Source organism: Dermacentor variabilis, chromosome 9 (genome assembly GCF_050947875.1).
Source record: "Dermacentor variabilis isolate Ectoservices chromosome 9, ASM5094787v1, whole genome shotgun sequence".
Lineage (NCBI taxonomy): Eukaryota > Metazoa > Arthropoda > Arachnida > Ixodida > Ixodidae > Dermacentor > Dermacentor variabilis.
In genome coordinates this window covers 125,594,636-125,616,297 of record NC_134576.1, presented here as the reverse complement: position 1 = coordinate 125,616,297, position 21,662 = coordinate 125,594,636, and the positions used below count along the sequence as shown (strand labels likewise).

Sequence of the window (21,662 nt, the reverse complement as noted above, 5' to 3'; positions counted from 1 at the left end):
AGGTCTTGCTGATCTCTTGCTGATCTCTCTTGCTGTTTCTGATCCCATCGCTTCGAGCCGTTAGAAGGCGCTGACGAGCCGGTCAGTAAACGCTGGCGTGGTAGTGTTGGAGAGTCGGTTAACTGTGCATACGTTTACGACCGTAACTAAGAAAAAGAAAACAAAGTTGGCGCCTGAATTCGAGAAAAACATGTTATTTCTACGCTGCTACGTTTAAAGCAAAGGTAAGGATTCTCAATACAAAAGCTGTGTACGCCGCCGTCTCTCAGGTTAATTTTTTAATATGGAGTGCGTGTCTGTTCTCCTAACTTTAAACCGGGAGGCACTTCCATATTTAAAGATTAAAACTAACGTGGCATCAATACTTCGCGCGCATATTCTATGCGTACTTTACTGGGTTTTTTTTTTTCTCTTCTTTTTTAGCGTGTGTGACGGGGCGGCTCTGTGTATTACGGGAAGAATTTCGCGCTCTTATTGCTTTCTTTTTTCTAATAGATTACGCCCTCGACTAAAGCGTCGTTTTTATGGGCCTCGCCGCATCTGTATGCATACGTTTACATTTTACCTGCGCAGTCTTGTCGCGGGTGCCGCCTGCGTTTGCCTCTCGCTCAGGTTTGGTGGCCAGCTTGAAGGGCTTCACTTAGGAGGTGGAACAAAGCCAGCGATAAACACGAGTCAAGAATAGATATTCCGTTTCTCTCTAAGTGCCGTTTTCTTTTATTTGTTTTTCTGATGTCTCTGCTTTTTTTGTTAGATCGCAGCTTCTATGTGTACGCGCCCCCCGACTTCCTGCGTTCTCTGTGCTTAGCGAGCTGCTCACTCGAAGCAAAATGAAAGAGGCAGCGACTACTTCGAAAAAAAATGTGAAGGACAAGTGCACAAACTATTTATTTTTCTTATTTTTTGGTACATCGGTATTCTTAGCTTTATTTTCCATTCCCCTTTCTCTCTTTCCAAAATTTTAGCTGCTCGCTTTATGCGCAGTGCTTTAGTGTCCTTGCATTCAGTGCCTCACGTGCTTCCCCATGCCTAAACCCTAAAAAAACCAAGTAATGCAGAAGCAAACAAACGATGTCGGTTCGAAATGACGACAGAGACAGGTCGACAGCCGGGGGAGCGGTATGGAGTTGGGCTCGGCTCTTTTCTTTTTTAAAAATTATTTTACCTCGACGCGCTCGCTTCTCCAATGATTCCCCCCCCCCCTTCTTTGATAGCTACGCTGCGCCGAGTACCGTTCTTTACGTCGTTTTAACGCCGCTTTGCTTCTTTTTCTTTATTTTTTGCGCCTTCGGTATTACTCACCCTGTTAGACATCCCGTCTGCTGTAGTTTTGGGAATCGTAACTCACCTGTCAAGTAGCGAGCGCGTATACTACACATTTATAGTTCGCATATATGTGTATTTGTGGGTTTATTCCCCACTTTCAAGCTTTCTTTGAGCGCGTTGAAGTTGCCTGTCATTTCCCTTGAGAATTTTTCGCCTCTCCCTCTCTCTCAGCACGTTTTAGCGCTTGCACACGTTGCAGTGTATTAGCGCTCCATTCACCGCGCTGCTCCTTCCCCACTTTCCGTTTCTTTGATCTTCGTTTTCCTTGTTTCCTCGCACTTTCTCGAATAAAACGTCGCACTTTATCGCGCTTACTTCTTTTCTCTACTTCAGTCATCAAACGCGGGTCTTTTCTTTTTCGCCACCTTTGCCCCTCCCCACTATCAGTCGGTCCCTACGAAACAGCTCCCCCAATTTCGTGTCACAATTTTTCTGCGCCCGCTTTTCATGCTGTGCGCTTCCCTCTCCGAGTATTCTAACTAAATTTTCTGCAGCCAGGCATTTAGCTTGCGCTTGCCACCCTCTCCATATCCCCGGAACTTACTCGTTCTTCCGCGAGACATTTGTTCCTATAGCCCTGCGACGTCTCATACTGCCGCTTCCTGCAAACCTTCTTTCTCGCCATAACGTCCGCTCTTCGGAGAAAGAATAGGGAACGTCGCTCTTCCTTCTTCCCTCAGTGGGGAAAGAAGGAACCCCATTTTCTTCATCCTTGGGACGCATGCCCTAGAAGTTACATTTTTATCTTGGTGCGTTTCCACTGGCCCTTTGTAACGTTTCATCGTTTCTCTCAGGTCCGTTCTTTTGGAACGAGCCATTAGGATTTCTTCCTTTATTTCTTCGTAGCGAGGACGGCGTTCCCGTCTTGCAGGCCCCGGTAGCTCTGGCGGCAGAGCCCGCCACTGCTTTCCTTTCGTGTTCCATCTTGTGTAGCAACAAGTGGACGAATGCCTTTCTCGCTAGCTCTCCTATGTTTTTGTTCCTTCCTACTTCTTTGCCCTCTTTCTGTCTCGTCCCGAAGGAGAGCCCGGGAAAAAAGCGCACAAACTTTTTTTCTGCCCCGACAGGCACGGTCGGGATGAGGCGGGTATAGGAGGAGGGAGTGGGGACGCGGGGGTGGGAGGGGTTGGGCACTCGGGTACTCACTCGCCACAGTCTGCGCCGGAGCTCGCCAGCCAAGCCGAGCAGACGTAGCGGCAGCAGCGTCCAGAGGGGAAAGAGTACATAATCGCGGCGCAGGACACAGCGTAGGCCTCTCGTATGTGACTTGTCTGTTTCCCCTTTTTCCCCTTATCTCCCTCTCGTGGTTATCTTTTTTTGTTGTTAGTGTTGACTCCTCCATGTAGAAGAAGAGAAGCGTTGTTCAGACCGAAAGGAGGAGGGAAGCGTGGGTGGTAGTAAGCAGAACAGGAGGCGGACGTTGAAAAAAAAAGGCAAAAAAAGTTGGTCTGGGGACGAGCGGGCAGAGTCGTGAGGGGAGTAGAAAGGCAGGGAAAATATCACGTGATTCGCCGCTACGCCCGTTGTCACGGGCAACAAGGAAAGGAGGGGGGTGCAGGAACTGGGCTCCGCGCTCGCCTTTTCTTCTTTTCGTTATTACTTCCTTTTGTTTTCCCCCTCACTCCTCTCTCTCAGGTTTTCCTCCTTTTTCTTTCTCTTTCTCTCCTCTTTCTTCTCTTTCCTACTGCCTGCCTATTTTGGTGTTTGGTCGCGCTTGTAGTAGACTCCACGCGTTGCTTCGCGATCGTTGTGTCCTCGGGCGCGCTTGGTGACAGGCTGGAACTAACGGTGAAAGGGAGAGCGGTGGTGACTAAACTGAGAAGAGAGGGTAAGAGGAGAAAGCCGGTGGCAGAAGGCACGAGAGGAGAAAGGGGACGGTGGGGAAGTGAAAAACAAGCTGTGCCCATTTTCCGGGCGTTCTTATGGATGTCGTTCCATTGGGCTCACCCTTCCTTTTCGGGCTCTTCTTCCCCCTGGTTTTCCTTGCTATATCGTTTCCTCCATTCCTTTCTCCGGGTGATCTATTGCTGTTTGTTTACGTAGTTGAGCGTCCCCTGCCTCCCCTCCCCCCCTTGCCTCCAGCCGGTGCCGCGACGAAGCGAGAAACATGGTGGTGGTGCGGTCTTCTCGAGCGAACACGCGATGAATCTTGACGCGAGAAGGCGGATTCCGAAGCGAATATCTTCTTACGCAGAGTGTGTTGCTCGGTTGTTGACTCTTGTGTGTCGTTTTTCAAGCCCGTCCCTTTTTATTCGAAGTCGGAAAGAAATGCCAGTTGGCCCCAGCTTGTGTCTTACAGTGTTTTCTGGCCGGTGCCTTGTAACCCGCTTTTCAAGACGAAGTTGCCAGGTTGCAGTGCAGAATCGTCTGTACCACCCCGAACAAAAATTTTAAGGGCGTTTAAGCTTCGCCTTTGAGAGTGGAACGCGATAGCGTTCAATGACCCCTTACTGCTTGTCATGCTTCCCGTCAACTGCAGCTTACGTAACCGTAACGTTTACCGGGACACGCTGGCTGCGAACGCTGTGCACGAAGGGGAGCTTTCTGGTAGAAACGCGGCCTCTTGCGTGGGTCGATCTCCTGTTATTGTTTCGCAGTTTTAATATTTCAGTCTCAGAAGAGCTAACATAAAGGACATGCTCTGTCGGTGTTTCTTTTTCATTATGTTTGTTTGTGGGCTGCCGTTCGCAATATTCCGAGCAATAACTTTATAAAGATTGAAAGAGGAGGTATGGGCAACGTTGGTGGTAGGGAAGTAGTTGGATGTGCGTGGTCCGGGATTTGGTTCGAAATTATGTTTGCCGAAGTGACGTCAAACGCCACGCTGGACGCCGACGGCGGATTTTCTGCGACACGGGCTCTTTAACGCTGTCGCGTTAAAATGGCGGGTGTGAGACATTGGGATCTTTGGTTGCTCTGATCAGTTGCTATAGGCGTTTCTGTTGTCGTCGTCGTTATTGTGGTTCTTCGAAGGAACAACAACCTTTCCCACGCGACGGTAAGTTGCTAAACCAACGTAGAGTACTCATACGTTGATTTAGTACTGGAGTGCGTTAAACATTAAAGTATTGCTTTCAGCTAGAGTGAACACGCGTTCACTGTTGCGTTTGCTTCCTTCTCTGCGTTTTCAAGCCTGCCTTCTTCATTTACATTGTCATTCCACTGAGTAAATATGAGCCTTATAACTAAACATATCTAACCGAGCGATGCCAAAACGGTGATTTAGCACTGAGCTTGCCATAGTGTCACTTCCGATGTCATGAATGTCGCACTACTTCAACAATACCCGCCGAGGTGGCTTAGTGGCTATATTGTTGCGCTGCTAAGCACGAGGTTCCGGGATCAAATCCTGGCCGCGGCGTCCGCATTTCGATGGGGGCGAAATGCAAAAACGCCCGTGTTCCATGCATGGATTGGGGGCGTGGTAAATGTCCCCTGGTAGTCAAAATTAATCCGGAGTCCCCCACTACGGCTTTCCTCATAATCAAAGCCTGGTTCTGGCACGCAAAAACTGAAAATCCAATTCGATCCACCTTAACAGTTCTGTACGGAAGGTAAAGACGGTCGAGCAATATTTTAGTTAAAAAAAAGAAAGAACCAGACCAAATGCTTTTTTGCGAAAAACTGAGAGCGAGCGCGCACTTGAAGCAACACAAATGCACCCACCTCATAGGCAATCATATAAATCTCTCTCTCTCTCTCTCTCACACACACACACACACGCACACGTTCAAAAGAGGCGCGCTCGAACTGCAGCACCGCAGCGTCACAGCTGTCAACCAATTGTTACAAGCGCACGTCATCCTAAACAAGGGGCGTTCACGTGCCGTTCAGTCGCTGCGATCCTACTGGGATATCTAGGACGTTGATTATACGACGTAGTAAGGCGATCCCTCGCCATGTACCCTCGTCGGTGTACGAAACTTGGGGTGGTTATCTTTAAGGGCTCGGCCTCGACACGATGGCCTGAACTCGTTGTTCCCCCTGCTTCACCACCACCACACCTCGACTCAGCCGAGTAGACGGCATTTGACGCCGTGAAAGGCAGAGACATTTTAGGCACAAGAAACGAAAGACGAAGAAGGCGTGAAAGTCGGCTCCTCCCGGAGACGAACACTCCATCCGCTTTTCGCTTTTACAAAGCAGTGCACTGGAGCTCGGTAAAACATGCAGGAAAGGGAACCTCAGTGGGCAAAGAAGGCGAACAATCTTTGACCTCTGGAGTAGCCATTGAGCAGCCTCGCAGCGCTCCTCAGTTATTGCCTCACTTAAATTCGAGAGTTTGGCGCTTTCAGCATCTTCCCAGACGACTGCACTCAACGCAAGAAAAGAAAAATCGACGAGGGGTCTTATTAAACACCGTTTTGGCATGGCGTCGCCTTTGCATCCGCGCAGCCGAGGGTGGGCGTCCAGTCCACTCGAGGGGCGATCACGGATAACGGGTACGAAAAGGGGTTGCGAACGTTTAGAAACGGAGGATGTCGCGGAGGCAGGTCGGACGCCACGATAGGCTCAGGACAATAGTGCACGTCCTGTTGGAGAACGCCTGAGGAGTCTTTTGTTCAGCGATATGTTTGCATTAGATGTTGTCCATTGTGATTGAATTCCTCTTCATCTTCTTGTTGTAGTTGTCGTTGTTGTTGATGATGTTAATATATATATATATATATATATATATATATATATATATATATATATATATATATATATATATATATATATATATATATATATGTGTGTGTGTGTGTGTGTGTGTGTGTGTGTGTGTGTGTGTGTGTGTGTGTGTGTGTGTGTGTGTGTGTGTGTGCTCCTCTTCTTTGTGATGAATGACTCTCCCATGTACTGGACTACGCTGCTGGTGCTAATACGCGTGCAGTGACACTATTTGTATGCTTGTGTCATGAGCTTGCGTCTCTAAATGCATGTGGATATTCTTTCTTTAGCTTTTTTTTTTCATGATTCTTGTCCGAGTAGGGCGACATCTGGGACATTGACATTGACGGCCCCAAAAGCAGCCTGCCTTCCAATATTTCTACGCTAAGAAAAAAATAACTAATGATGATGATGACGCTGATGTTTCTGACGACGATGATGATGATGATCCCGCAGGACTCAACGCTGGGCAGCGACGAGCTGAGCGACGATGAGGCGACGCCCAACTACGACGACGACGAAGAGGCGAGTCCCGACGGGGGCGTGGTAGACTCCAAGGAGACGTCGGTCGCGGCAGCAGGAGCAGACGCGCATATGGCGGACGCCGCCTCGGCGACGTCGCCCCGATCGGAGGACCTGGGATCGGCGAAAGGCGGGTCGCCCTCCTCGGCGGCCAGCCGGCGTCCCTACGCGGAGGCCGGTCGCGGCGCCGACGAGGCCATGGACACGCAGCAGCCCCTGAACATGACCGCCAAGCCGGCGACGTCGCTGCCGGGCGGGTCAGCCGGTGGATTCGCCGGCAGCGGAGCATCGACGGCGGGCGAGCACGGCTTCGCTGACCGAGGACAGGTAATCGACCACCCGCCAAGCGTGGTTCTGTTTGCGGTAGCAAGTATATGCAAACGCACTTGCCAGCCTGCCAGCTTCTGGTGGCGAAAGAGAACGCGGGACAGCGGTTCCACGCGCGCGACACGCAGCCTACCCTTGTGGAACACGACGTGCGGTGCTGGAGAATGCAGCATAAAAGAAAGAAAGAAATTGACGGTGGTCAACTAGATTCGTGCGACAGTAATGCGTTAGCATTAGTTTGCCCCGTGGAAGGCGAGCGACGTCCATCGTTACCTTTAATTATACAAAACGCAGACACAGCCGCTAACGCGACTATGTCCGACACGTGTCCGGACTTAGCCGGGAGCGAAGTGCGCCTTGCTGGCGGCCGAGCGCCGACCGGGCGGGCTCTGCGCGCCGCCTCCGTCAGTTGATTCCAGCCGTTCCGGGAGATTTCTCCCAGCCTCTCTCCGAATTTGCGTTTGGCGTTCTTTGTTGCGGTGTTGCTTATTACGCGTACATCGGTCGCATACTTAATTGCTCCATGGTCGCACACTTACATATTTACGTCACAGTACTCACACTCCCCCCTTGAGTTTAACCAATAGATCTAACCAGTACTGCCCTGCTGTCCCCAGTACGACATTCTCAGGATATGTGCCGGTAATTTGTCCCTTGAATTTTGATACTCGTCCTTCAATGGGTTCCGCTCATTTCGAGAAATCCACTTTACCGGTTTGCGCACGATGTCTGTCGATGGCTTATCACATCAGTTCTTGGGACGCTTTCGCTTTCAAACTCCTTATCCCCCCCCCCCTCTTTCCTTTTGCAGGCGGTCAACCAAAACTACTGTTTAATCCTCGTGCTTACTCTTTCTCTCTTTCTCTGAGGCACCAGAATCACACTGTACCGTTTGGCTGTACACAGTATCGCTATGTTCAGCGGCGAAAATTTAAAAAGAAAGATGGATTATCAGGGCATGATATAAGGAACTGCGCGCCCGAATGGCGTCGTTGATGACGTCAGTACGGCATCTCCGATTTAGTTGCGGTTTCGTGCTGTCATCGTTTTCATCGCGCCCCGCTGTCCTGTGCAGAGCCCTCCGGCCGCCGAACCGGACGACCTGTCGGCCGGCACCAAGGATGAGGACGAGGAGGACGACGACGACGAGCAGGACAAGCTCGACATCAGCACCTACGACCCCGAGCGCCTCAAGGCTTTCAACGTGAGTGCCTGCTACGGGACAAGACTCGTTCGTTAGTTCGTTCGCCTCCATGGTAACAAGCGGCGCGAAATTGACAATGACATCGGATCAACGAAACGCGGGCGCTAACTTCGACTCATTTTATTGCGAAAGCCCACCTACATTCACGAATTCATTTGCGAGTGCCCCCTTAATGGACTTGTAAGGCCATTTTGAATAAATAAATAAACTCGCGAAAGACGACACGATATAGTACGATTTTGTACCTCTACAATCCTACAATCCCATCACCAATGATGGCGCGATGCTCTGACTATAGTTACAGAGCAAAATCCTGCCGAAGTCACGCGCTGTCTTGAAAGCAGCAAAGAAGTAATGCGTTTCAGTTAGCCCTAACTAGTGCTCCTTTGATAGCGCCCTTCGCGAGCCTCCACATTGTTGTACTGTGCTTCTGTGGTTCTTATAAAGCCTCTTTCCTTGTAACAAACACAACTTATAACAAACAACATCTTTTGTAACAATAACTTTATTAGATATTGAAGATTTCTACAGCATTTAAATATAAATTGGAGCACCTCGTTCTTGCCTAAATTTCGCGGGGCAGGTTTCATGCTCACGTTGTCAGCTGTCGGAAAAGTTCACCAGCTGCGCGCCGAGTGCCGTGACCTCTCCCCTCACCCCCTCCCCACATTTTTGTGATGCGCAGATGTTCGTGCGTCTGTTCGTGGACGAGAACCTGGACCGCATGGTGCCCATCTCCCGGCAGCCCAAGGAGAAGATCCAGGCCATCATCGACTCTTGCAGCCGGCAGTTTCCGGAGTTCGCTGAGCGCGCCCGCAAGCGCATTCGCACCTACCTCAAGTCCTGCCGCCGAACCAAGCGCACCCGCGACCTCAACGGGTGGGACGTGAGTGTACGCTCTTCTTTTGTTTTCTTTGTTCTTCTAAGTATCTTGCGTTGACAAGTCGATGCAATAGTGCATTGACTAATTGTGAAGTAATGAATACTGTAAGGAGCCCAGTATCCGCAGCCCTTCTTGCGAAGGTTTCGCGAATCGTTCGGGAAGCGTGTGCTAGAGGAAAGAAAGATGAATGCTTTCGTTCCCTTCTCGCTATACTGATTTCTTTCACAAAAGCTTTTTTCTTTAGGTAACAAACTAGCTGTAGACTAGTGCATGCATGCGTTGATAACAGCGGCAAGGACAAAAACCTAGAGGCTGTTATATAAGTGCGACTATAATACAGGTCCTTCTAGCGCAGGGTGCCGCTAACGTACTCTGTCTTGCTCATTAATCGCCGCTCCGGGTGAACGTTGACGAACACGCTGTGCTCCTTGCCGAAGTCTCTGTGCTTGTTCCGGCTAAGGACTGTGGCGCCATCTAGTCATGCACGCGGCGAATGACGGTCGTGTTACGTTAACGATTTAGGTGCACATGTTTTCAGGCAAGATGACACGAGCCAGTGCAAAAATTCCGGTAGAACCCACCTCGCGATGATTGTCGGTGGCAATGCGATGAGCATGGAAGCAGCGCAGTGATACAACCTATCGCCACCGCCGAAACGCGCCTTGCGTGACGCCTGTACTGCAGCTGGGTTCCTCGCCCGCGCTTGCCTCTGGACCCACGGCCCTACCTAGCGGCGCCGCCGCCCTGCGCGTGGTATGGGTATGGGCCGTGTAGTGCAACCGGCCTCCACTCTTGCTCTTCCCTAATAGGGACCCTAGAAAAAAACGTTTCGAGGCAGTGCCATTCTTTCATGTAGCTGCCGTCCCCACCATCGCGATCGCCCGTCGTTTCGTGCGCGTGATTGGGTTAGTGCGGTCACGTGGAACTTCGACGTGATCGCCACGATCACTAGCGTGCCCAAAGGTTCCGAAGTTCTTTTCTTTTTCACGCAGCCTGGCTTACGCCAACATCCACATGAATAAGAATTTACTGCACGGAATAGTTTTGAAGCGAGTACTGATATTTAATGTAGTGCGATACATATTAGAAGCTATTCGTTTCGGCTCGCGTGATGAAGGTCTGCAACCTTTGGAGGCGCCAGCGGCCCTGCACGTAGCAAGAGGATTAGAGTAGGAGGGAAGCGGGGAGGAAGGGAAAGGCGGTACCTCGAAACTTTTCTAAGGACCTTATTCTTTTTGGACATGCTGCGCCATCTAGCGGTGGCACCGCGATGCCCGCGCTTGGCCTCCGAAATTCGTGACCCGCCATTGTGTGCGAACGCATGCCTTGAAAGGTATTACGTGTGAGCCGTGTATTGCAACCGAGCTCCTCTCTCGCATTTCCCTCTGGACACTCGGCGACACTCAGCGGTGCTGCCGAGAAGTCCGCTCGAGGTCTCCGAGATGAGTGGCGCGCTGGTGCGTGCGAACGTTGAGAATTTTTCTCATGGTGGCCACATGCCGAATGGCACAACCCAGTGATCCAAGTAGGCCTGAAATAGGTTCAATAAAGAGCGGCACATACCGAGTGCAATCGTGGGAGAGAGAGAGAGAGAGAGAGATGAATATAGGAAGGCAGGGATGTTAACCAGTCAAGAGTCTGGTTGGCTACTCTACGCTGGGGGAAGGGAGAAGGGGAAAAGAGAGAAGGGAGAGAGAAGGTGTAGAGACATGTACAGACAGCACTTGAGTTAAAGCCGCTCGCGCAAACCAGACGTTCTGAGAAAGCACATAAGTGCATTCACTGCCTTCTGAGCCAATGATCGGTGGGGACGGTGCTCTAATACCGTCTGTTCACTCAGAGGACGATCATCTAATTTATTCAATGTGTTGGACAAAGATTGTCTTTGTGCTTGAAATTGAGGACAATGGCACAATAAGGGGTCAATGTTCTCCTCGCATCCGCAAACACTGCATTCGTGGGGTATCTCACTAAAGATTGGGGCTGTTGAGCTTGAAATAAACCATGTGATGTGGGCTCGATTCCGGCACATGCACCGGGAAACTTGAAATGTCCTATTTTTATTTATTTTTTATTGAACAGGTTGGGAAAAACTGGTCGCTGAGCAACAACTATGTGAAGTAGCCCAACAATTCTAATGGCATCATCACTTGATATAACCTGCTATCGCAAGTAAAATGCCCCCACACTATTACAAGGCTGAATGTACAAATGAAGTGTCTCCCAAGGTGGGTTTGAAAATTGAGTTTTTGAGACGGTAACAATATCGTGTCCTGAGACAAGAGCAGGTTCACAATCGATCAAGAATCAAGCTCTACGGGTGCTAGAAGTAAAGCAGGACTTGGTCGCGAGATAAACACGCCAGCATCAATGTTGAACCTGGGCACACTTCGGCACCTAGTATATGCATTGCATCAGGTGTCAATGCATTTATTCATTGGGACAATGAAGGCAAAAAAAAAGCAGAAAGGAGCGTAAGAATAATTGTTTCCATAGTGTGGTCATAGCATGACATTCGCTATACTACCGGCCATTGAATTTGCAAAGAGACGGTTTCATAGCTTAGCCCTCCGTGGAAGCTCATGTGCCTATCTTTTTTCCCCTACCTTTCTAAAGGCTTGTTGGACTATGGCGCTGGTACTATGGTTCGCCACTTGCTCCACGGTTAGGTGTGCTCTATTGCGTGTGAATATCTGCATATTGTTGAGACGAAATAAACGGTCGATGAAAATGAACACTTTTTAGAGATCATAAGCAATCGCTATAGGGAATTGGATGCCCTGTCTGCGTAACGTGAAGAACCGTAGAGTTAGTCGTGAATTCCTGTCCCTTTGTTGGCGCCCTTCGGTTTAGTGAAAGCTGGTGAATTGCTTGAAACACTAATAGTTTGGGGACGGTTTGACTATTGATAAGTGGTGTGTTTAGGTTACTGAGTGCGCCGTGTTAAGCCTTCGAGGGCCACTGGTACGGTGACGTTCTGACTGGGCAGAATTTTATCGACTCACCCCAATTTATTTCCTCATTTATGCTGTTATCGTTGCTCTTTAGAGCGCAACGGCAAGTGCTTTGCTTCTTATTGCTCTCATTATTTGTATTGCAATGTGAAGTATTGTACACGCATTCCAGTCGTTCTTTTTTATTCTGTTTGGCGACACAAGCAAGAAAGGGCTTCAAGTCTATGTAGCTCGAACCACATTAATATCCGGCCTTGGATTCTTGTAACTTCGCGGACGCTATCATGTTCAGCGGTGGCCAAGAAGCCCATAGATGCACGAAGTGATGACGCGACGAGAGCAATAACGAATAGCGTCAGGTCCCAGACAGTTGTGTAGCGATGACGAGCTCGAGTAGTCGAGACAGTTCACGTTTGGCGCGAAGACGAGCCTTGTGACTGTTCGTTTCCCTTCTCTAATTTTTCCGACGCGTATAGGGTCGCACGGCAGTTCCTCACCTCACGTCCCCGCTTGCCGAGCAGATCCTGGCGTCAGCGTGCGAGAACGAAACCAACAACGCCAAGAGGATGAGGCTCGGTCTCCAGCCGTTGCCGGTAGGTTTTCTTTTTCCTGAAAGCAAATTGAAAGTTCTACATGTAGTGCATCACGACATGTGAGGGCTATTCTCCGTGCGCCAGGTTCTTCGAGTGCGGTGTACGTGAGGTCGCTGTTATTCATAAGTATATTCAACATCTATCCGTTAGTCATTGCCTCTTCAGCGCCATGGACGTAAAAGCTTTCCTTGCTAGTTTTCTTGCCACTTCTTAGACCGACCTTCCTTCTGTCGCCAACAGAATCGACCCCCCCCCCCCCCTTCTTCGTCGCCTTATCTTTTTCATCGCGATGTAGCTCTCGAGTGAACTGCCAGTACTGCCGCAATTATCTCCACTGTATGCCAATGGCTGTGATTCCAGTGACCGTTCCTCTTGTGTAGTCGTTCTGAACTTTTCTTTGTCAGGCCACAAATCTAAGTGCGTAGGCTGCTTACTTTGGTATTCTGGTGAGTCCAGAGCCTTAGTTAAAGAGAAATGGTTTACTTCATGGGGGGGGGGGATATGAAACGTTTTTCTAATTATATATGATAAAAGCGTATTTTCTTACAACAACTCAATAATAGATGTAACCGAAATTGGTGGGACAGATGAGGTGCTTCAACTTGTTGATGGCGAGGAAATATTTCATGCGAAGGGATGCCAGTACTAAATTAGGCTAGCGGCGCAGTAGACTTGTGCAACAGTAAGGACATAACAAGGCAGCGGACGGAATTTCTGCTAGTTCCTCGCAGGCACGATAGACACGTGAGAATATTCTATGCTTCATAGCCATATACACACCATTTTCATACTTTCCGTCATCTAATTATGAGCCTGATTACTTCCTCCTATGATATCTAAATTGAGAGCGCTCGTGCTGGTGGCAGCAATGCTTCATACCTCTGTATGCGTGTTTTATAGTCCGGCCTACCTCTATAACAAGAAGCTAAGTACAGCCTACAGATTGATGCTCGACGGAGAACTTGCGGCGGCGTTCCACATGCTGGCCTTTCTTGTTCCAGATGGAGCTGGACATCCCGGGCCGTTCCACGGCTCCCGGCTACCACGTGACTGTCGGCGTGGGCGGATCCAGTGGTGCCGGCGCTGTGTTGACGGGCGTGCCGGCGTCTCTGTCGGCCAACAGCAGCGCCGCCTCAATGACCAACAACGTGAGCAGCCAGCTCATCAGCCGGTTGACGGCGCCCATCGTCACGAGCAACGCTTCGACGACGAACGGTCTGCTCGCCACGAGCTCCCCAGTGGCCCTGTCTTCGGTCACCGCCGGCTCCACCCTGACCGCGAGCAGCGCCGTGAACGCGTCCGGCGTCGACGTGACCGCCGTCTGCCCCTTCCACATGCACCACCACCACCCGCAGCAATTCCACCAGCACTTCACGACGGCCTCGGCGAACCCTTCCGTTTCGTCGAACGGCGTCCTCGCCTCTCCCGGCACGGTGACGTCGTCGTCCTCGTCGTCTTCGCCGGTGAACAGCTTCATGAACGGGATCACCGGAGCGGCGAGCCCGCACACCCCTCACACCCACCACCACCACAAGTGCTTCAACAACGTCTCGGCCACCAACGGCGTCGGGCTGACGGCGGCGGTGACGGCGGCGACCGCGGTCGCCAACGGTCACCACTACCACGTGCACCACAGGCACGCCGGCAGCCTGGGAGGCGCCAGCGTCTCGTCTTCGTCGTGCAACAACAGCAACAACGGTCCGACCGACCTGAGCGTCAAGAAGTGCGTCGGCAACGGCGTGGACAGGCCGGCCGTGGCGTTGAAGTATTCGCTCAACCCGACCGAGGTGAACGCCGTGAAGCAGCTCATCGCGGGCTACCGGGAGTCGGCGGCCTTCCTGCTGCGATCCGCCGACGAACTGGAACAGCTGCTTCTCCAGCAGAACTAGAACGCGGGGCCAGAGCAACGAGACACGCAGCATCGCCGCAGAGATACCGCCAACTGCCGGCGGTTGCCAGGACGACATCTTTGTGTACAAACAACCCGATGGAAGCGTTTTTTGCCAGGCTGTTTCGGGGACGTTACTCGACTCGTCTTCGCCAGCTCGCAGTTTGCGAACAGCTGCCGTGGGACGCAGGTACCCGACGTTGGGGACGGTTTGGCAGTCTATAAGAGGATCGGTAGTGCGGTCTGTTTTAGGTTACCGAGCGCGCTGTGTGAAGTGTAAGGGCCACTATAGTTACCGCGGTGCTCAGGTGCGGTGACGTTCCCACTGCGTAGCGTTTCACCGAGTCAACAGTTTTATTTGCTGACTATTCTCCGCTATTGTCGCTGTTGTTCAGGACGCAACGACCGGTTAGTCGTTTTATTGCTGTTGTAATTGTTTGATTTATTGGGTGCAGTATTGCGGATACATTCCAGCCGTTGTCTTTCTTTAATTCTGCGTTTAGAAGTTATTGAGCTTCCCGTGCTCTAGTGTGGGCCAAGTTTGGAGCCTGCATTTTTCACATTTTTAACTTGTGTCACTATGCGTTTAAATGTACGAGGTGTTCCTTGTATCTTGATTGCTTTGGTCCGTTTTACTTTCTGTGGAATTAAGGCATGGATACGTTGCGGTGATATCGACCAAGCAGTGTGGGGAATTTCGCTGTAGTACTGCACGCCATCCGAGTTAGAGCGCGGTTCAAGCCCAGGGCCCGGCGTGAGTTCAGATCATTTCATCGCCTCCCGAAACCATAGCAACGCAGCGCACCGTCTTGAAGAGCTATTGTGATGCCATCAGCTCGGCTGACAACATGTACAGATAACCCTGCGACCAGGCTTTGTAAAGAAAATTGTGAGCACTGCCTTCATTGTCCATATCCAGAGATAACATGTGTCGGCATCAACGTCACTGACAGCTAGACGGCGCTGGGGCAGCTAGCTTTGTACTCGTAGCAGTCTTATAACAACGCATCAGGGTGGTATAGGATTTGACAAGATAGAAGCAAGTCATATCTCACTCAGCATATCTTGAGGCATCTAGTCAAAACGATCCTCTCTTGTATACTCTGTACAGTTCGAGGTGTCTTTATCGCCCTCCTATTTTGTCAACATATCTATCGGCGAGCTCGAGTGAGTTTAGAAGCTGGACGGAAGGTTGGCGGCCGGATCCGCTGCTTTTACTGCTACTGTGGTTCTCACATTTGTCCATAAGCTTTGGCGACACCAGCGACACCAGCACTGACGGTCGACGCAAAGTTCGATGTGATGTTAGCTGAAGGTATGCATCCAGATACGGGTGCTGGTTGGCGAATGAAGTGCTGGAAGATTTTTTATAATGCACCGATATTCTTATTCCGATAGGCTACCGCATGGACCTGGCACTTCTATGGGACCGCCGCGCAAGCGTCAGCAGCCAACCGTGTAGTTTCCCAGTTTATTCATTCGTGCTTTTTACTGGACACCTTACCAGAATCACTTTAACAGGTCTTTTTGAAACGAAATGTTGAAAATTTCCCAGGAAAGGTATAATGTCTGTAATGTTTGCTATCGACCATTACATTGAACGGTGCTTCGCTGGAAGCGCAGGCGTCGTGGAGACCGCTTGCTTCGAAAAACATCGAGCCCCAAAGCGTAATCACGTTACATGCGCACGGCGTTTGCGTGACTAAATGAGTGAGAGAAGACGAAGCAGGGTTTGTAATTCGCTGCGATTCCAGCATTGGCACGGGCCACTAAAGCGTTCGCAGACGATCTCAGTATTTCGCCAACGTCCCCCATTGCACCAGGTTCCTCTAGCAGCCAACTTCCTGTACAGCTTCTTTGCTCTCACGACGGCTCTTCCGTGTAATGTTTACGAGAAACTTCCAGCTTTATAGCGAAAGCATGTGTTAAGCAGAAAAGAGGAGCCTTATTAGGGACAGCACCGTGTGAAGGTTCGCATGTGCGCCTCCGGTGAGCTGTGACGTCATATAGCTGCGGCATCGCGTCTATCATGAGCATTGCATGTCACGTGCAGCGGTACAAGCCGCCGCCTCGTCCTTCAATCGTGTGAAGCGGCGAGAGCTCGTTTTCAGTTTGAAATGCGCGCGCATCTTCTTTTTTTTTTTGGGTGTGACATCCTAATTTGGAAAGGCCCGACGCCGGATCATATCTGTTCATTGTAATTGGTGTCGTGACGATGGACAGCTGTGCATGCAAGTGCACTTTGAACTATACCACTCGTTGCACTCACGCTGTTTGTGACCCTCGAGTGCTGTGGATCGGCCCCAGTGTGAGTTTTGATTGATATCTGGCTTCAGGTGTACTCGTGGGGCGGGCGAAGCCCCACCGATTTGCAGCACTGGCGTGATCTACACTCAAGCGAGTGGAAATGATTTTTTTCATCCCTTCTTTGTTGATAGTCATATCACAGCGCGGCAGATGCCGAACATGTTCGTTTAAACATTCCCTTTTAAGCTGTCTGGAGAACAGATGCCTATTTACTGGTGTTTTAACGTCTATCATATCACGTGCGTTTTCAGTGGAATTTTTTTTATCAAGGTTGTGTTCAAGCATCAGGTCAGTGCTGCTTGGCTATTTTGGTGCCTCTTGTCACTTGGATGTCGTTTTTTTTTTTAATGGTGGATACAATTGAACCTAGTCACTTCGTTTTATATTCCATTTACTCACAGACATTCCATAAAGCAGCGCGTTAGTTGCTGACTGAAAGTACAAAACCAATGATCTCTGGTTGGGAGGTTTCATAAAAAGTACGAGAAATTTCCTTCGGGTAATGTTGTCGTTTTCTTGAGCAAGTGCATTAGGCGTATTTATAGTGGACCTAGTCTCTCTGGAGTGGAACACCGATACACTGACACGTATCGTTTCATAATACACCAAAACGCTTATGAAACACGATTACGATTGTTGGGCAAGACTTGGCTCTTGCTGTGTATATGTAACGCTTAAAATATAAGTAACATTTGGCGGTGAGTTGCTGTTACACGCGCTGCGCTCCACTTAAGAGACGCACGTTTCAGGCTTGCTGTAAGCGATATGAAAGGTTTTATGAAAGCTGCATTTTCTTCCTATTGATAATTTGAAACCGACGACCGCCAAGCGTTTCTGGTAGCTTTCCGTCTCAAAGAATCTATTACAACTGCAGTTTAGTCTGCTCAAAATCATCAAGAAATGTTTCATCAGCACACTTCTGACTAACTTCATTGGCTGAGTTTTTATTGAGAATGCGTGGAAACCAGATGCAAAACACTCGTTTTCTTTAATGCATACATGGAACAGCCTGAATCGATGTCGGCGATTGACAAGCGCAGCCTTTGCTACAAAGGAGCCGAGCAGTTCCAATTGTCTTGCAAGCTCTTCTGAAAGCTCGGACAGCAATGTCAAAACTTTCAGTCGCTTTAGGTTCCCTCAGGGTCACTTTATCTGCTCTTCTAAGTCATATCAAACAGATGACGCGTATGATGATGTCATATTGCGCCACCTACCATATCAAATGGCCCTTTCTAACGCTTGGTAAGCGGGCCCTAGTTTTGGAGCAGTCCTCAGGTTCGTTGCTTCACATATCACACTCCAAGTTATTCACCGACAAAACACCTGTTTGCTCATGAGCTTTAACTTGTTCGTTCGGAACCTAGTCGATGGCGTGAGCCTAGTCAAATCTACCAAAGAATGCGGGAAGAAAAGGGGGAATAAAGCATATACTACGCGAGCTAAGCGACCTCGCCACTCTCAGTGGCGTTAGTTAAACACAACGGAACGAACTGCACTCCGCTGGTATCTTTCAGTGCCCCGTGACATGACGGCATGGAACGTCTCTCTCAGAATGACGTCAGGTTGAATGATTTCCTTCAGTTCCTAAGAGATAATTTCAGCGATTGCTTACTTTCAACTGCTCATTTTCTTGTTTTTCAAAGCATGGTGTCCGAGATCCGCGCACTGTCCGATCTTCGAGGCTATGTTCAAAGCTTGGAGTTTCTTGCTAAACTTTACTACAGGTAACCCTTGCGCTGCGATTATTCAGCTGCCATAGGAATGATGGCCGGGGTTATTTGATAGCGCTTCGGAAATCGAACCAGCCGCTTGCCGTCTCGCGATTGGTCAGAATCGCGTTTTCGATGGCAAAAGCTCGATTCTCGCCAGTCACGCGAGGGCACGGGAACGTTGCGCTTTCCGAACGCTTATGAGATCACGCCCCTAGTCGTACACGCGGATCTGGTCGATCTTCGTATCTATGACTTCAGACTTTCTCTTGGCGTAAGTTATTACACTTTATCTTTCTAAACATTCAAGCACGGACAGTTATCTAAACGCTACGAAATATTTATAACAAATTATTTAATTGAAGATGACCAATTTTGTCGCCGCATTGCTGCTTGAAGCTACAAATACGCTCTTTAGCCAAATGAATGTACTGCCCGTCATTCCCATGTAAAATGAATCGCAGTCGCTGCTTCCGTTGAAGCGCCAGAGGTCCCTGTAGTAATTTTTCCATCAAACTCTATGCTTCAAAGGGAGTCCGTGACTTTGTAACGCGTGGAGATTACTCCGGACCCAATCCCGGTGCTCGGGCTTTCTTTTCTTTTTTTTCAACGCGGAAAGCGAGGCATTGTGATGTGTGTATGTGTGCGTGTGTGTGCGTGTTCAAGTGGCGGGGCCGGTAGTGTGCAATTGTCGCCAGCAGGACCAATTATTATCGCGCCGAGAGCGCTTCTATTCGAGCTTCCTGCTCCGCCGTGCTCCTTGTGACATGAAGAAGCATTTAGCAATTCTGTATTTTGTCTCGGCAGTCCGCCTTGACCACGCCGTCATGTCTTTATTTTTCGTTCTGCTTATCATTCGCTTGCGCTATGCGCCGGCTGCAAGTGTTTTATTAATAACTGTCGCGAAATTTACACGCTCGAAAAAGAAATGAAAAATAAAAACAAGTGTTGGGGGTTTCTGCAGATCCCCGAGACGCACTTTTATATTCATATGTAGACACTGTGTTAAGCCTACAGTAGTTGGGGGTGCAGACCTGCGTGTAGTATTTTAAGTTCCTTCTGCATTACCTCACAGTAGAATTTGTCGACACTGTGACCTGTTTCTCAGTGGAAAAAGTTCTTATGTCCCGCGCAAACGAATCTGCGCACCAAGACTAAACAATCTGTGATCGCTCGTGGGGCAGCCTTTAAAAACGACAAGCAAGGCGTTGCCGTGTTGACAAGACGTGTTGGATTTTGCTAGAGAATAAACGCGTCGTAAGATTTCCAATTTTCTTCTGATATTTGGGGCACATATTGTACCGAAAACAACAGTTCTGTAGAATTGTCACGGGCCACATTTAGCACGATACGTACGACCCGTAGAAGGGCTCCCTAAATTCATACAAGGTTCAATCTGACAACGAAGCCTATTGTACATTCCCGTAGGCTCCGCTGGTTTCCAAATTTTAAAGCCTTATAAATCCGGGAGATTTACCGTAGCAGCTTCAGTACGCGGTACAAAGTTGTGACCACGTGGGCAGCTTTGCATAGCTTTGAAAATAAACTGACTGCGTTCCAACGTTCGCCAGTTTATAAGCGCGTTTGCTGGAAAAAAAAAAGACTTAAGCCGCTTATGCGGCGTCTAAGGTACAATAATACTTCGACCACGCAGTCGCGGCTGCTATACTACGTACACTGCACTCATTGTGGGCGTGCTTTTTGTGGAATACAAGATTGGTGTCGATCGTGCAAGTATAGTGGCTCCTTACCAACCATATTCCTATTTTCTTCTTTATCCGGAATCTCTAGTTTTGTGAGGCTATAATGCACAACCTCGGGGCCCACATACTGCAGTGCTTATGTTATTGTTCTCTAGAGTTTTTTGGAACCCAAGGCATTTCTTCCCCTTCTTTCTACTTGCTGGTGTTCTGTAGTCAGTGCAATGATATTCACTGTTGTTTACGTCTATGAGGTTACTAAACTTGCAACGTCGTATGCCACGACTTGTTCCAAGGGACAAGCTTTCGTGATTCCCCGCAAAACGAATTAATAAATTAATAAAGGAAAAGTGATACATTCACCAAATCGTAGCAGTTGCTACAAAGGAAACCCATACGAAACCCAGCCAGCTGTTACGTCAAAATTTAGAGATGTTCAGTCTGTCCGTAAACACGTTACAGTTTATAGAATGCCGGAACAACAGTGACGCAGACGGGCGCAGAAATCCTAGTGGCGCCACGCTTTGGAGCTGGCGTCAACTAGAGCGCGCCGAACTACAATTTTTCCTATCTGCTGTTGCAAAGGCATCGCCAGCAACAATGATTAGCGTGTAGTCATTTTTGTTTTCATTTTTATTTCCCTTTCTGGAAGAAAAATGACGGAACGTAAAAAGATTTCTAACTTGTTGCGGTTCAAAAACGCGTCACAAGATGGCGTTGCTGTCGCCCATTGATGTTTTCGTTGATCCGGCAGTCTTATAAACAGCAGTGCATTTATGACAGACTAGAACTAAAACCACACTAAACTAAACTAAAGCCAAACAAGAGCGCCGCAAGTGATCATTTCGGTAACCGACGTTTTGCCACACCGGAAGGGCGGTCGGCGTAAAAAAGAAAAAGATAAGCGATCCGTTCAAATAGTCTATCTGCTTTATTTTTTAATGCAATAGCATTAAAAACTTGCAGCCGCGTGCGCATGCGCTTGGTTACTTTCGGCTTTTCAGACAGCGCTTCGCGGGGCGCTTGCACTGACGGCTGTGATAAGTTTGATTTCGTTGAGCGTTGCCACTCGCGAGTGCACGTCGCCGCTGTGTGGACACAGCTTCGTCGTGCCTAACTTATTGTGCTTCGTTGTTTTACCCTGCCACGAGTCAGTATGTTGCTCGTTCCTCTGTCACGTTTGTTCATTTCACCTGACGCGGGTTGATTACCTGATGCCGAGTGAAAGAAGTGTTTCGAACTTTTGTTTTGCTCCTTGAGTTCTGACATATCACGAATCAGTGTCAAAACGAGTCAAGTGGACGATATATGTAAATACACAGAGGTATATTGTGGACCCGGTGTGTTCTTGAAATACATTTTTTTATGCTCTGTCTCGCTCTGCCTGATTCACTGCTTTTATTTATTTATATTTTTCTCATTCTCGCACAACAATTCTCCCTACCCTGTGCATTTGACGAGGGACGACGTATGGTGGTGAACAAAAAAAAATCTGAATTTTAATTCTTGGAAATGCAGTTTGAAAACAAGACAAGGACGAAAGGTGAGAAAACGATCGGTGCTGTCTATCGACTGCAATGTTTATGCCTTATTACA

The 21,662-nt window shown here is 49.1% G+C and overlaps 1 protein-coding gene across 5 annotated transcripts in view; it reads left to right on the top strand.

Moving 5' to 3' along the window:
- The window catches only part of LOC142557432 (nucleolar protein 4), a 141,020-nt gene extending 119,579 nt beyond the window's left edge, over positions 1-21,441 (top strand). For 2 of the 5 annotated variants that reach the window (XM_075669274.1, XM_075669275.1), the window contains exons 5-9: positions 6,436-6,828; positions 7,904-8,032; positions 8,718-8,924; positions 12,346-12,462; positions 13,464-21,441. In XM_075669274.1, coding sequence (XP_075525389.1) covers positions 6,436-6,828; positions 7,904-8,032; positions 8,718-8,924; positions 12,346-12,462; positions 13,464-14,351 — 1,734 coding nt within the window. In that variant the 3' untranslated portion in view covers positions 14,352-21,441. The remainder of the gene's footprint in view (positions 1-6,435; positions 6,829-7,903; positions 8,033-8,717; positions 8,925-12,345; positions 12,463-13,463) is intronic. The other 3 variants (XM_075669276.1, XM_075669278.1, XM_075669277.1) reach the window with 3 other exon arrangements.
- The last annotated feature ends 221 nt before the right edge of the window (positions 21,442-21,662 follow it).